Source organism: Vanellus vanellus, assembly GCF_965231255.1.
Source record: "Vanellus vanellus genome assembly, chromosome: 13".
NCBI lineage: Eukaryota > Metazoa > Chordata > Aves > Charadriiformes > Charadriidae > Vanellus > Vanellus vanellus.
In genome coordinates, this window is record NC_138918.1 from 72,119 (window position 1) to 88,139 (window position 16,021).

Sequence of the window (16,021 nt, forward strand, 5' to 3'; positions counted from 1 at the left end):
GGACTGATTAATCACAGTATTGTGCCCTACTCCCTGCTTTTTATCCCCCATAAATGGAATTCTGGAATTTGCGAAATTCATACATCAGCTATTCATCAGTTCTCACGCCCTGAGGACTGGACTTCCTGAAGTTGAGAGGTAAGGGCTTCTGAAAATCTCAAGTATTCCTGCAAACTATATTGAGCCAGATTTTCCCCAGTCATCACCTAGAATGAAAGAATTTGTCCGCAGTAACAAGCATCAGGATGACATGGAGTTCAACCACTAACAGTCTCCCTGCCAACTTTTCCCACTGCATGGGACTCGTATCACTCTGATGCTCTCACAGGAATCAAAGTGAACAACAGAACCTGAAATAAAATTCAAGCAGCTTCAAGAAGAGCCAAAGTCTTATGGATGCCCAATTTTCCTTCCCAGTAGTTAACTCTTACAGATACCCGCACCTACTCCATCACATGTGCATATAACAGCACATTTTCTTCATTACTCAGTTTTTCAATTACCTCCCTTCACCTTCCAGAAAAAACAAAACACCCCCAAAACCGAAATAAAACCCAATCTCTTCATCTTCCAGTACTAGTAACGGGAATCTAGCACACTCCTCCCATGAGCTAGTCCTTTACGTTCAAAAGCGCTCAGCATATATCGTTTCAGTCACCTTCTCAAAGGGGATGGACGTGACAGGTACGGTCCTTTCTTAAGGAGGATGAATCATGGTGGGCACTTCTTAACAGCATACAGCTGCAGAAGAATACCCAGAGCAAGATAAGACATTTTAGGGAGCCACCCACCCCCGTGGAACTCCGGTGTCTAATGTTTTTACAGCTTCTGTGCAATGGATGTCTCTAACCCTAGTCAGTTCTTCCAGCAAAGATTCTCCCCAACTAGGGTTATACAGTGGGAATTCCAAAGCAACAGGCTATGTACAGACATGTCAGCATTCCCTCCAACAGAGAGATGAAAAGGGGAAAATTCCTGAGGATGTGTATCCTCTACTCCACTTTCTGAATCCCAGCCTCCCCCTCGCCTTGGAATGAGCTCTACAAAGCAGTATCTGTTATGTACATGAATCTCAGCTCCCTTCCTTTGGGGAGTTTCCCCTCAAAAGTGACAGGCAAATCCCGGGACAGAGACAGCTGCTGGGGAGGGGGAGGTCTCCTTAGGATGACTCGCCAGAAGCAAGAGAGCCTGCAGCCTTCTTCTTAGGGCGCGCTTTCACACTTCTCACTGGAAGCTGAGGAGAAAGAAGAAGAGGCATCTTAGGGCAGTTTAACGCCTAAACATCTAACAGAAAGATGTAAGAAGGCAGAGTGAAAACAGGACAAAACAACTACAACGCGATGACGCTATTCATGTCACCCCTTGTTTGAAAAAGGCTATTTAACCATTCTACTTGTTTTTGGTTAGTACACAAATCACTCTGAGTGTACCCCTGTACTTGGCACTGGTGAGGCCACATCTTGAGTACTGTGTTCAGTTTTGGGCCCCTCACCACAAGAAGGACATTGAGGTGCTGGAGCGTGTCCAGAGAAGGACAACAAAACTGGTGAGAGGTCTGGAGCGCAAGTCCTGTGAGGAGTGGCTGAGGGACCTGGGGGTGTTCAGCCTGGAGAAAAGGAGGCTGAGGGGAGACCTTCTCGCTCTCTACAGCTCCCTGACAGGAGGTTGCAGAGAGGTGGGAGTTGATTTGTTCTGTCAATTAACAGGTGATAGAACGAGAGGGAATGGCTTCAAGTTGCGCCAAGGGAAGTTTAGATTGGATATTAGGAAGAATTTCTTTACTGAAAGGGTCATGAGACAATGGAACGCATTACCCAGGGCAGTGGTGGAATCCCCATCCCTGTAGGTATTTAAGGGTCGTGTAGATATAGCGCTCAGGGACATGGTTTAGTGGTGGGCTTGGCAGTGTTGGGTTAATGATTGGACTAGATGATCTTACAGGTCTTTTCCAATCTAGGAGATTCTGTGATTCTGTATCCATCAAATAGCAAGCAGGAGAGGAAGACATTCAAAAACAGGACAAATGCGGTAATAAAATCGAAGTCAGCTGTCTCAACAAAAGACTGGACATAGCGATATTTCTAACTGGTAACATTCACGTAACACTCCACTGCTATAACTTTTCTGCTTCTTGACTGCAATGCAAAATGCTGTTCTCTGAAAGATGTAGAAACATCTTGACCTAGTTTGCACACTTTACTCCAGTGTCTTTTATTCTAGATATTGGCAAGAAGAGTGCACGTATGATCTACAATGCATTCAGCCCTTCCGGGTAATCTTGGAAATCTCAGTCAAAGACCTCCTACAATCCCTACATCTGAACCAAAGATCCAAACAGACTGAGCGTAAAAATGAATATGCCTGCAAAGGGCTTTATTGGAATTTCTGTATTCACAATAAACAGCATAGAAGAGTCATTACTGTCTTTTCACAATTTCACTTTAAAAATTCCTCGCCAGGAAGCTTGGAATCAAATTTTGTTTCTCTTGTTTACCTACTCCTGTCTAATACGCTACAGAAGAAAGCAGAGGGGTCAACTCAGAAGTAAGCCTTGTGAACTTTAAAAAGATCCAGGCTGATTTTAAATGCATTTTGAGACATACACATCCATCCTTGGAGATATTCAAGAGCCATCTGGTCATGGTCCTGGGAACCCAGCTCCAGATGGCCTTGCTTGAGCAGTGGGGTTGGACCAGATGATCTCCAGAGGTCCCCTCCAACCTCAACTATTCTGTGACTCTGTTACAAGGAGCACTTAATCACATGCAGAGGTGTCCTGTACACTGTAAAATCAGGTTAACAGTAAGACTTTAAATGATGCTCTAAGCAATTAGTTTTCTCCAAGTTATTTAATATTTAGCCTGAAAAGCTTGGCAATGTGAGCCAGTCATATAGCACTCTATCTTAAATAAAAATAAAAAATAAAACTAGGAGTCAGAGTTGAGTCAAGCAAATAGGACCCCAACTTCACAAAAAGGGAGAAGCTTTTATCACTACAAGAAACGTTCAAGTAAGAGTCAAAACCTGGAAAGCAGAACCTCAAAAAGCATATTCTACAAACCACACCAACAGCTGAAAAAAAAAAGACTGTTAAGCTAAAACGGCTCTTGGACACAATTACATTTATTTTCATGTACAATTTGTTTTAATAATAATAATCCAGGCAACCCATGCCTCATATGAATGGCTGTAAATATCTTGGATCGTCACATGGTCATATGGTCATATGGAGGGGACAGCTCAACAATGACTAGTTACCCAAAACCCCGAGGTGGGAGGGAGCGGGGGGGTGGGGAGTGGTGTGGAGGGGGTAAATGTAATTTCCCCCTCCACATGCAGAAGTATGCAGAAGTCCAGGAAGGCCTAAGAGGGTAGGGAACTGCTGCATTTTAGATGAGGAGAAAGTGGCTGTCCCAGGGATAAGTGTCACAGTAGTATTAAATATTCAGACTGTAACAGACAGGAGAGAGGATACAGTCAACAAAACACGTTAAAATACCTAATGCTCCACCCTTCAACACATTACCTGAATGAAAGCAAAGCTGGGTCCTGGCTTATGGCAGAGGCTTACAGGCATGATAAAAATACAAAAGCTAAAGACTAGCATAGCAAGTAGACAGCAAGTCCTCTGATCTAGGACTCAATCAGCAAAGACTTAGGCCAACAAAGTTTATATAAACAGCTTTTAAATGCACGGAGACCATGACGCCAGAGCCTTCCAAAAAAGCTCACAAAGCCAAGTGGGTGCTGGAAATAATTTACACACCAGCTCACCTCAGCCTTCATCACCTTCTTAGGAGTTTTGAGACTCTGGGTACGTTTAGGAAGTTTGTCTCCTGCATCTTCATCTGATGGGTCTGTTCTAGTTTCCGACGGGGTGCTGTTAGACCTCTGTGCCACACTGCTCTCCTCTCCTGAGGAGTAACACGAAGCTAAGGAATAAGACAGAAAGTTTAATAAATACTTTTGAAAATCACATTAAGTCTAAAATGGCCCATCCTGAAGGACCACATGAACGGGAGAGGTAAACGATCCTTAAGAAGGATAAACCAAAAAGTACAGAGATGTGTTAGTAGATGGGAAGGGACTAGGGAAGGCAATGCAACTTCTACCAGATAATTTGGAATCTTGTAGCCCTTCCGAGACTCAATGCACGAGAAGCCCAGGGAACCCCTCCTCCCCTCCTGGCTCACCATATGAGGCCTCATACAAGGGCCCTGCAGGGGCGTTCTGTACCTGAATCCTCAATGGTTTCAAGAAGACTCCCACCAGAGGGGTGCAGCTGTGGCTCATGGCTTCGCATATGCACAGTATCTTCGTCCCGGATCAGAGTGAGATCCTGCATGCTGAAACTTCGCAGCTTCTCCGACAAAACTCCCTGGCCCTGAGAGGACATAAAAATTAGGGTCACGGGCACTTCACCTTCACCAAGATCACCTCACACAGGATCAGTCACAAGAGGAAAGGTGCCCTATTCCCCACTAGGGTACTCCAGAAAAACCAGAGAATTGGGGAAAAAAAGTACACTCCCAAGACCAACAGGGAAGAGGTTAAAGCAGAATCTATTCCACTCTCCCTCCACTTTTCATAAGTCAAAGGATAGGATTAACAGCAAGGCAAACCGGAGGAAAGGAAAAGTAGATTGGTGCCAACAAGTACCAGCACCCCTAGCAGACTCATAGCGCTAATTGCTGGCACACAAAACTAAACGGCTGGGGAATTCCTGAATGTTACAGAAGTTGTTGCATTACCTTTGCAGCTGCAGTAACTGCTGCATTGGCAGCAAGGTTTAACCCTCTCTTGCCAACTCGCATCATGGTTTCATAGCTCTTGTCACGAGCCTGAGTAATGTATTCATCAATTTCCTAGGAAGGCAATGTGGAACATGGCATTTAGCTCCTTGTTACAAACATGATCAAAGTCTCCCCACCAACACCCTTAAAAACCCAAAGCTCATCTGGATGCTTTTTTCCAGGCTACCAACATCAGCTGCCACTGATCACATAACGGCAGTTTCTCTGCTGCTTACAGAAAGCTTGCAAACACAACTTTTACTGAAAGTATGTTATCTCCAAATTGCAACAACTGAAACAAAGCAGTTGCTTATACTGACAATATGAAAAACACAGCATGGCTACAGAATGTGCTGCTCCTACCGTGAGTCAAAGAGCTTAACTACTGACAATGGCTACGCGGGCTCACGACACTGGGTTAGCCAGGCACGCTTTCTAAGCATTAGGCAAACGACCGGCTGCATTACAACCTTCAGTAAGCTGCAGCATGACATCGCTGGCAGAGACAGAATCATTCTGCACCCACTAATGTCAGCACAAGCATGATTCACGCATTTCAGCTTTTACTGTGGCACAACCGCAGCAGAAGTCACTCAGCTCCCAGACAGGTCGGTATCTTCTAACAACAGCAGGTACCTTCTCCTTATTGGAGAGCGTTGGGTGCACAAACTTCCTGTAGAGGACACTGGAGCCCTTGGTGTAAGGGGAGAGCAGCCAAATCACAAATGCAATTTTCAGCTCGAAATAAAAGGGAAACCTGAGAGAAAGAGGGGAAGGGAAAAAAAAAAAAGAGAGAGAGAGAGAAAGATGGAGAACTGGAATCAAGATCTGCACAGAGACAGATGGAGATAACTGGTGGAGAGCAGCACAGGCAGAAAGAGCAAAGGCAAGACAACGGCTCAGAAACAAAAGAATCGATGTATCAGGTCAGAATAGCAGAACCCTCTTTGGAACCCTAGGACATACCTTCTTTGAGTGTCATTTAGTCTTTCATCCATAGCCATGAAAACTCCATAAACAGGGCATCTCTCAGCCCTGCAAACACACCAAATTACAATCTGATAGCTACTCTCATCATTCTGAAGTTTGTTCAGAGAGTATCCACTGGATGTTAACATTACATTAGTTTCCCTCTCATTTTCCAAAGTTTTCAACTACGTATCTCAATAAATCTCAAGTTCCTGCTAAGGCTGATGGCTCAGTTTCTGAAACTTCCAGTAGGTACTCCTCAGATAAGGCACAAAAGGAGGATCAATGTAAGTGAAAAAGCATGCAGCACATAAATCTTTCATTGCTAACCCTTACCCAATAGTCTCTGAGAAAATACAGTAGCAGAGACTGAAACAAGTGAATGCAAACTTTCTACTGTCTCTATTAGTAGCAAGAGAATTCTGGCTTCAGGGGTCCATTTTAAGTACACGAACAAGCCAAAGCTCTTGTACTTTTCAGATCTTTATCTGCTTTTCAAAGTTTAGGCAGAACTGCCGAGCCCTTCTGTAAGGCACATGTAGCCATTTCATGTTTCTTTAAAAGATGCAACTCTTGACTTGTATTCTTTCAGAGATGTATGCAAAGCTCAAACACTGAAGCAATGAAGAAACTGAAGACAGCCTGTTCCAAAGGTTCAGTTGAAGACATATAACGATGATTTGTCATTTTTGGAGGCCTCCATATTGCCAAGCATGACACACAGCACTGAAAGGATTAAGAAGTTGCTAAGCTGTTTCCCTAACAGGTCCCTTCCTTCCACCATCTTTTTTTTTTTTTTTTTTTTGTCATTTAGACCACCATTTCTCAAACTTTATCAGTTCACATTAACAGCTTCTCAAAAATATTTTGTTATGAATGGATGAAGATCCTCTTACAGACACCCAACTGTTAATCTTAACTGTTTGCAAGTACAGGAGATGAAACAGCTGAGACAGCAGCTACTACCCACAGTATCTACAAGCCTGCAGACTCTTCAAAGGGATTGAAAGCTCCTAAAGGACAGACAGTTTATTCCTGGCATCCTAACACTACTCCTCCCTTATTTAAAAAAAACCAAAAAAACAAAAAAAACCAACAAACTCAAAACAACAAACCAGCAAAAGAAAACATGCTGCCAAGGAACTCACCATGAAAGAACAATGTCTGTGAGTGTTTCTGCAGTGGTGAAAAAGGCAAACACAATCCAGTACATCATCCACTTCACCTGCAAAAGAGCAGTCGCTCAATAGATGTACACCAGAACCCAGAAAAAGTGAAATGCCTTCTCAGTAAAAATGACTCATCATCTCCACACATTAAGATGAACTCAACAAGAAGGCGTATATAATTAATAATGGAGAGGGTCAAATAGTAAATGGTACATTATAGTTTGGGAAAACAGATAAATGCACACAGATACACTGATGAATGCATGCCCTGTAACAATATCATGATGCAGCAGTGTTAGAGTACCAAATAAGCTATCTAAAACGAGTAAGCAGTTCACTTTAAGAAGTTATAGTCTTTCGCATATCGTGATTATTGTAATAAATATATATACACATATGCAAAAGTTTAGTTTCAACTGTAGCCCTCTATTTTCTTGATTTAAAGTTTTTTCTTGGGAAGAAAAAAAACCCCAAATCAATAGATACAGTATTTTGCTCTAACTCATTAATAAGCATTCTTTGCCTTAATCATTATTCCCAGAAATTACACAAGCATTTTTTTTTTCCTTTACAAATAAAGGCTCAGTAAGAAACGTAAGAAAGCTGAGAGCATGTCACACCAACCTTATCTTCTTGTTTAAGGTCTTGAGTATAGTTTACAAAGTGTACTTTGTGCTATGATCATAGAATGGTTTGGGTTGGAAGGCACGTTAAGGACCACCTAGTTCCAACCCCCTGCCCTGGGCAGGGACACCCCCCCCCAGCCCAGGTTGCCCCCAGCCCCATCCAACCCAGCCTTGAACACCTCCAGGGATGGGGCAGCCACAGCTTCTCGGGGCACCCTGCGCCAGGGGCTCACCACCCGCACAGCCAAGAATTTCTTCCTAATATCTCACCTAAATCCCCCCTCTTTCAGTGTAAAACCGTTCCCCCTCATCCCATCGCTCCCCCTCCCTGACCCAGAGTCCCTCCCCAGCTCTCCTGGAGCCCCTTTAGGCACTGGAAGGGGCTCTGAGGTCTCCCCGGAGCCTTCTCTTCTCCAGGCTGACCCCCCCACCTCTCCCAGCCTGTCCTCCCAGCAGAGGGGCTCCAGCCCTCCCAGCATCTCCGGGGCCTCCTCTGGCCCCGCTCCGACAGCTCTGTGTCCTTCTGCTGTGGGGACCCCCCGAGCTGGAGGCAGCACTGCGGGGGGGTCTCCCCAGAGCAGAGCAGAGCGCAGCAGAGGGGCACAATCCCCCCTCGCCCTGCTGGCCACGCTGCGGGGGATGCAGCCCGGGGGGCGGGGGGCTCTCTGGGCCGCCAGCGCACATTGCCGGCTCATGGGGAGCTTCTCATCCACCAACACCCCCAAGTCCTTCTCTGCAGGGCCACTCTCACTCTACTCATCGCCCAGCCTGCATCCATGTTTGGGATTGCCCCAACCCACATGCAGGACCTTGCACTTGGCCTTCTGAACTGCACGAGGTTGGCACAGGCCCACCTCTCCAGCATGTCCAGGTCTCTCTGGATGGGATCCCTTCTCTCTAGAGTATCAATCACACCACACGGCTTGGTGTCGTCGGCAAACTTGCTGAGGGAGCACTCAATCTCACTGTCCATGTCCCCAACAAAGATGTTAAACAGCGCTGGTCCCAATACCGACCCCTGAGGAACGCCACTCGTCACTGCTCTCCACTTGGACATTGAGCCATTGACCGCAACTCTTTGAGTGCGACCATCCAGCCAATTCCTTATCCATCTGTGGTCCATCCATCAAATCCATGTCCCTCCAATTTAGAGACAAGGATGTTGGGCAGGACAGCATCAAATGCTTTGCACAAGTCCAGGTAGATGATGTCAGTTGCTCTTCCCTCATCTACCAACGCTGTAACCCCGTCGTAAAGGGCCACCAAATTTGTCAGGCATGACTTGCCCTTGGTGAAGCCATGCTGGCTGTCATCGATCACCTCCTTATTTTCCATGTGCTTTAGCAGAGTTTCCAGGAGGATCTGCTCCATGATCTTGCCGGGCACAGAGGTGAGACTGACTGGCCTGTAGTTCCCTGGGTCTTCCTTTTTTTCCCTTTCTAAAAATGGGGGTTATGTTTCCCCTTTTCCAGTCAGCGGAAACTCCACTGGACTGCCATGACTTCTCAAATATGATGCACAGTGGCTTGGCAACTTCATCTGCCACTTCCCTCAGGACCTGCGGATGTATCTCATTAGGTCCCATGGATTTCTGCACCTTCAGGTTCCTCAGATGGTCTTGAACCTGGTCTTCGGCTACAGTGGGGGGTTCCTCATTCTCCCAGTCCCTGCCTTTGCCTTCTGTGACTTGGGCAGTGTGGCTAGAACACTTGCTGGTGCAGACTGAGGCAAACAAGTCAGTGAGTATCTCAGCCTTGTACCCGTCCTGGGTGACCAGGTCTCCCGTTTCCTTCTGGGGAGGGCCCACATTTTCCCTAGATTTCCTTTTATCACTGATGTACCTGTAGAAGCTTTTCTTGTTGCCCTGGACGTCCCTGGCCAGATTTAACTCTATCTGGGCTTTAGCTTTCCTAACCTGATCCCTGGTTGCTCAGACAATTTCTCTGTACTCCTCCCAGGCTATCCATCCTTGCTTCCACTCTCTGTAAGCTTGCTTCTTCTGTTTGACTTTCTCCAGGAGCTCCTTGTTCATCCATGCCAGGCTCTTGGCCTTTTTGTCTGACTTTCTCTTTGTTGGGATGCATCGCTCCTGAGCTTGGAGGAGGTGGTCCTTGAATATGAACCAGCTTTCTTGCTGACACATCTGTATGCCTGTTGTCTATCTCTCCACTTCCTCACACCTTTCCCTGGAGCAGTAGGTATTTCTTTCAAAGCAAATATAAAATAATTCCCCCCCATCACACACACACTCACACTCTGCTGTGTTTTAGTAACAAGTCTCTCAGCTATAGGCCAATTATTCCTAAAGAGCAATCCGTTGAATTATGAAACCTGCTACCCAAAAACTTCCAATAGCGGAAGAGTCATAGAATCATAGAATCATTTAGGTTGGAAAAGACCTTTAAGAAGGGAGATGGCCAGTTTTCTACACTGTTAAGAAGTAAAAATAAGTATATGTAGCTGATAAATGGAAAGAAGAGGTCACCTTTGCTAAAAGCAACGTAACACTCAGCGTCATCTAGAATGGGAAAGGAGAACTAAATTGAATCAAGGAAATTCCATATATTAAATTCCATATATTAAATGCATTAATCCATATATTAAAGTTACACAAACATTTTAGTGACAGCCTTTGTTACAGCAAATGAAGTTATAAAAACAGATGTTTCCTCAAACTTGCATGTGTTGGAAAATTTGGTGACCTGTTCATGAAAGACTCTCCAAACCTTTCTAAAAAAACACAATAAAATTATGCTGCTTCCAACCTCTCTAACACAGTGGATGGTTTTGAAGATAGTGGTTAGTAGCCCAAATTATTCCCACTTTATTGTGCAATTTTTTCACAACAGAAAGTAGCAAAACTTGTCTTTTATGGCACTCCTGCCCTTTTTTTCTTTTATCATCAGTTTGTAAAGGACTAGGACCAGGTGTTACTCACTTGACTTCTAAAGCAGCTCTATGTAACGAATGGTTAACTCTTCAATGCAGCAACGTAAATTAGCTCTTCTGTGAAAAAGTGTGTGAATAATGACAACTCAAAGGTGGCAAACAGGGATCCCAACGAGCGAGAGATTTCAGAGAAGCTACATACCGGTAAGTCTTACTTCAGTATTCGGCAAAACGAAGGCAATAATAATAAAAGCAATTAGCAGATACATAGAGATATATATAACATAATGAGGAATGTGGTTTTGTTTTTTTTTTTTTTTCAGAAAACAAAAATCTCACAAATGTAGCAGAATTCTTAGAAGGTTTCCATGAACTCTTGCTATAGCACTTCCCTTACCCGCAGGGTGTATGGCGTTTCTGCAAAGTTTCCAACAGGCCTAAATAAACACTCAAAGAAACTAAATTGTCAAGGATAAAAATGGAAGGGACTCCTGAGGATTAACAATTGGTTAAAAGAGAGGAAACAAAGGATAAAAACAAACGGTCACTTTGCACAATGAGGAAAGTTACCAGTGCAATCCCACAGGAATGAGTGCTGAGATCTGTGCGGCTCATCTTCATGAAAGATCTGGAGAAGGCTGCAAATAATATGATGACAAAACATGCAGAAGATACTTTTCTATCCAGGGGATTAGGTATGAGTTGATTAAAAATTTCAGAAAGGGCTCTATACTGACTGATCTCCAGTTGACAATTTGTTGCTAAACGTCATTAAATACAAAGTAATGAATTTATAGTATCTGCTTTTTCTTAGTGTAAACTATTGCGGTTAGATAAATTAGCTCACACCACTCAGGAGCGGTCACTGTAGACATCCTGACGAAACCATAAGCTCATTAGACTTTTTGATTCTGCTAACACGATCCTCAGGAGTGTTAGAAAAGGAACTGAGAACAGAAAATGCTGCTTTGTTAACTGTTTAAATAAACTACACGTTCACATCTTTCATACTGGACACAGGGCTCTTGCCCTCCGTCTCCTCCTGCCACTCTTCACCCTACGCTCTACAGCCAAAGACAAAAAGAAAATACAGCTCTTAAATAAACTAGTCTAGTTCTAGAAGTTCTGGTAGTGCAGATAACCAGAAACTGGAAGAATAGAAAGCAGAGGGGAAGAATCACCCATTTTTTTTCTTATGATGTTTGTAATCCACAAACACCTTCAAAAAGGGAGGGCCAAACCAGGCTATATTTTTTGCAGTCCATTATAAAGGCATCAGGTCTTTGCTGCTCAAGCTGATGGCCCACAACTTTAGCTAGCTGCATACGCGCAGTCTCCCCAGCTTGCACCAAGAACCTAAATAAATTCAGCAAATGCAAAAGCGTAATTGGAATGTAGATTTGACCAACACTGAAGATGACACATAAAAAAAAAGAAATTACTCTTAAAACAGTCTGAGCTACTAGAAGCAGTTTGTCACAGCTGCTCAAGGACTTTCATAAATTTATATCATGGTGAGGGAGAAGAGTAAGTTTGCTCTGTACTCTGGTGCCACTGATGGACTGCTTGTGCTAGCTCGGTCTGCATCAGGTCAATCTTCAATACACCACTCTTTAGCACAGATACACCCGTAAGATCTTTTTCCCCCACCAATGTTGGTTCCTAAGCACCACGAGCAGGTAGCAGTACATAGACACAGCTGGCTTTGAAAGCGTGCAGCACGGCATTCAAATTTTCCACTGACCTTTCACATGAAGAACAGTTTGAACAGATATTAGCCCCCTTTCCTGCGTTTAACAAAATTGTTTTTTCCCCTCCTGTTGATAAGGACTAAGTCCTCCAAAAATAACTGAATTAGGCAGACAGCAGTCCAACATCTAAATGCTTGTTTCTGATGTAGTCCTCTCAAGAAGAAATAATTCATATGTAATATCAGTTTTAGCAGTTCAAATAATTTTTCTTGAACCAAAACCAGTATTTCCACTGAAAACAAAAACAAGATAAAATTTTCTGCTGCATCAATCCAGAACTATCTACTTTAAGAAAACTACATCAACGAAGCATTAAACAAAACCCAAAAATGAATGCCATACTTTTCCACATCAGCTAGTGGGGCTTCCCACCAGGTAATTAGTTGATATTATTGTTAAGACACCTTTATGATACTCAAGTACCATATCTCATTTCTTTCTCACCACCAGATTAGGGAAGTCTTACAGCAATATAGGTAACATCTATCAAAAGAAAATCAGATCAATACAATATTTATATTCTGTAAGGAGCCACAGCACTTACGTACCTCAACCGCTAACCTACCCACAGAAAACAAGCAGGTTTTTACTGTAAAGAATGCCTGAGAACTCAAAGGCTCCATATTGACTGGATCTTTGAGCTCCAGAACAAGCATGCCATAGGTTGTTTCAAAAAATTAGGCGGTTTGGTTTTCTTTTTCCTCCTCAAGTTCTCAACAAAACAATCGTAGAATACCAGGTTGGAAGGCTCCTCAAGGATCATCTGGTCCGACGTTTTTTGGCAAAAACATGGTCTAGACAAGATGGCCCAGCACCCTGCCCAGCTGAATCTTAAAAAGTGTCCAGTGTTGGGAAACACACCACTTCCCTGAGGAAATTATTCCAATGGCTGATTGTTCTCAGTGTGAAAAATCTTCCTCTTGTGTCCCATCGGAATCTCCCCAGGAGTCACTTGTACCCATCACCCCTTGTCTTTTCCGTGTGACTCCTTCTAAAAAGGGAGTCTCCATCTTCTTTGTAGCCTTTAACCCTTTAAATACAGGAATGTGGTGATAAGGCCTCCCCTGAGCCTTCTCTTCTCAAGGCTGAACAAACCCAGTTCTCTCAGGCTTTCCTCACACATCAGGCTTCCCAGTCCGTGGATCATCTTGGTGGCCCTTCACCGGACCATCTCCAGCCTGGCCACAGCTTTTTGTACAGTGGGGACCAAAACTGCACACAGTGTTCCAGGTGTGGCCTGACAAGTGCTGAGTGGAGTGGGATAGTGACTTCTTTATCTCTGCTGGTGATGCCCGTGGTGATGCAGCCCAGCATCCCATGGGGTTTCTCTGCTGCAGCAGCGCACTGCTCACTCACATTGAGCTCGTTGTCCGCCAGAACCCCCAGGTCCCTTTCCACGGAGCTGCTCCCCAGCCGGGTAGATCCCAGTCTGTGCTCCACTCAATTCAAAACTCAGAAATCTGAGTCGGTCTTCCAGTTGCACTATCTGCGTTAACTTTAACACAATCATTCTGTGACAGACACTCATGAGCCAGAGTAAAATTCCAGGTAAAAAAATACGCGTTTTATGCAACAAATGAAGGTCAGAGGCAACTGGAAGGATAGAGTAGAGAAAGGCCAGAGAAGCCAATAGCAATATGATACTACTTCATACATAACTTCAAAGATAACTGTGAAATCACGGGATCACAAGATTATTCATATAGTTTCTTTCATGCTTTCTTTTCAGTTTCTAATGTTATTACTGATAAAGTTCAAAGCTTCGTAAGGCTCATTGTATTTCTGACTACATCTCTAATACTCAAAACGCTGTCTCGGTTATCAATGCCTCCCAAACGCTCACATTTTGACTTCTCTGCTGAGACCTGTATTAAAAAAAAAATAACAAAACCCAAAACAAAACCCAAAACACCCCAGCCAGATGTTGTGATTTGTAAAGCTGTCCACGATAAGCGAGACCCTCACCTCAGCTGACATCTCCTTCAAACCAGTGGGCTGAGTTTTAAGCCAACACATAGGAATGGTCTAGGCAATCCTAGAAGACCGAAGCAGCACAAGGCAAAAAAGGGCTATATGCTGCAATATTTATTGTTGACGTGTCATTTTGTAAGGAGCAAACAGAGCCAGCTGGACGAAGAGTCTTGGACTGCACCACAAAGCAATAGCGACAGACTATATCCTACATTCACCCACGTTACCTCTCTTCTCCATCAGGTTATTCCTCACTCCACATAAATGGAAACTCAACCCACCCATAAGCCAAATAGCTCTTTTCTCCACTGATCAACTTAGAACACCTCTTCTGTGAGAAGACGACACATCATATCGCTGAAAAGCATTTAGTGTTTTAAATATGGTAATTGTAACAATAGCAAAGACAGTAACAGAAAGGGGGAAATGACTCCAGAAAGGATGGTGGTTGAAGTCTTGACCAATGGAAAACACTGATCACACAAGACGCAGACAGGAAGACACAAACCAAGCAAAATTACTCAGCCTTTTGGAAGAAAAAAATAGCACTGAAAAAACGGTAAAAGGACACCGAGTGGGGATAAAGTCAGAGGGAAGGACTCGCCCTGGGCTCTCAGATGTGCCCAGACTGACCGTGTCACCGCGCTCTCCTCTCCCAGCGCCCCCCGACAGCACCCAGCCCGCCCCCCCGGGGGGAGACCCCTCCGGGCGCCCCCCCCCCCCCCGCCGCCCCCGCCGCCCCGGGGAGCCGCGGACCCTCGCCTGGGCCCTACTCACATATTCCTTCACGTTTTTCGTCTTCACGGCCTTGTAGGAGGAGTACGCAGGGTAAAGTGTGCCGAAGATCAGCCTGCGAGGAGAACGGACCCCTCAGCGCCCGGCGCCGTCCCGCGCCGCCGCCGCCGCGGGGAGCTCCCCGGCGGGACGCGGCTCCCCCACCCCAGGCGGCGCTCGGCCGCCCGCACCGCACCGCACCGCACCGCACCGCGGCGGCGCCGCCCCTGGGCCGCGGCAGCCTGCGCCGACCCGCCGGTGCGCGGCCGCAGCCGCCCTCCCCCGCCACCACCCCGGGGCGCGGGGTCCCGCGGGGCCGACCCGCCGGCCGCGTCCCCCCGGGGAAGGGCCCCGCGCGTCCCGCCGGCCGCACTCACACCACGAGGCGGGAGATGATCCAGGAGACCATGGCGGCGCCGGGCGGCGGCTCGGGGGCGGCGGCGGCGGCGGCTCCGGCCGGGCGGGTCCCTGCAGCAGGCGCGGCCCCGCCCGCGCGCCGGGAGGGAGGAGCCGCCGCGCGCCCCGCGCATCCCGCCCCGCCGGGCCCGCGGAGCGCCGCCCCCCGGCGGGGGGAGCCCCGGGCGGGGGGGGGGACACGGAGCGGGAGCGGGGGACAGCGGAGCGGTGTCGGGAGAGCGCAGGGGGAGGGCGCGCTGCCGCGGGAGCGGGTAACGGCGGCCGCAGCGGAGCCATCTTCCCGCGGGCGAACGGGGCGGTCCCGAGTGCCGCGGAGCCGTTTCACCCCAAAGCGGGTGTAAAACAACACTGAGGGGCAGACACCGAGGTCGGGGGTGTCGCCCCGGGGAGAGGTAGGGGCGTTACCGGCGGCTCCGGGATAATCCGGCGGCGCCTCGTGCGCGTTCCTGGGAACGGGAGCGGAGGATACCGGGGGTGGGGGTGGGGGGGACGTCTGTGCTCGAGCACATCAGAGTACCGGAAAGCGTTACATTTTAACAGCTCGCCAAGAAAGAGTGTTAAGAGAATCCTCCTCAATCAACGCCAGAGTTAATTAGCGCACCCCTTTGCCCCCATTGCAGTCAAGGATTGATCCGGGCCAGCACACGGCTCTCTGAGTCCCA

The 16,021-nt window shown here is 46.4% G+C and overlaps 1 protein-coding gene across 1 annotated transcript; it reads right to left on the bottom strand.

The window, feature by feature from the left end:
• Positions 1–1,159: 1,159 nt before the first annotated feature.
• Positions 1,160–15,377, bottom strand: REEP2 (receptor accessory protein 2; the record flags this gene model as incomplete). Its single annotated transcript, XM_082490133.1, has 9 exons — positions 15,320–15,377; positions 14,946–15,018; positions 6,911–6,987; positions 5,760–5,828; positions 5,430–5,550; positions 4,752–4,865; positions 4,237–4,384; positions 3,775–3,932; positions 1,160–1,234 (listed from the first exon to the last, which is right to left on the bottom strand). The coding sequence occupies exons 1-9, from the start codon at positions 15,349–15,351 to the stop codon at positions 1,160–1,162; spliced, it is 867 nt and encodes a 288-aa protein (XP_082346259.1). The 5' UTR covers positions 15,352–15,377.
• Between the last annotated feature and the right edge of the window lie 644 nt (positions 15,378–16,021).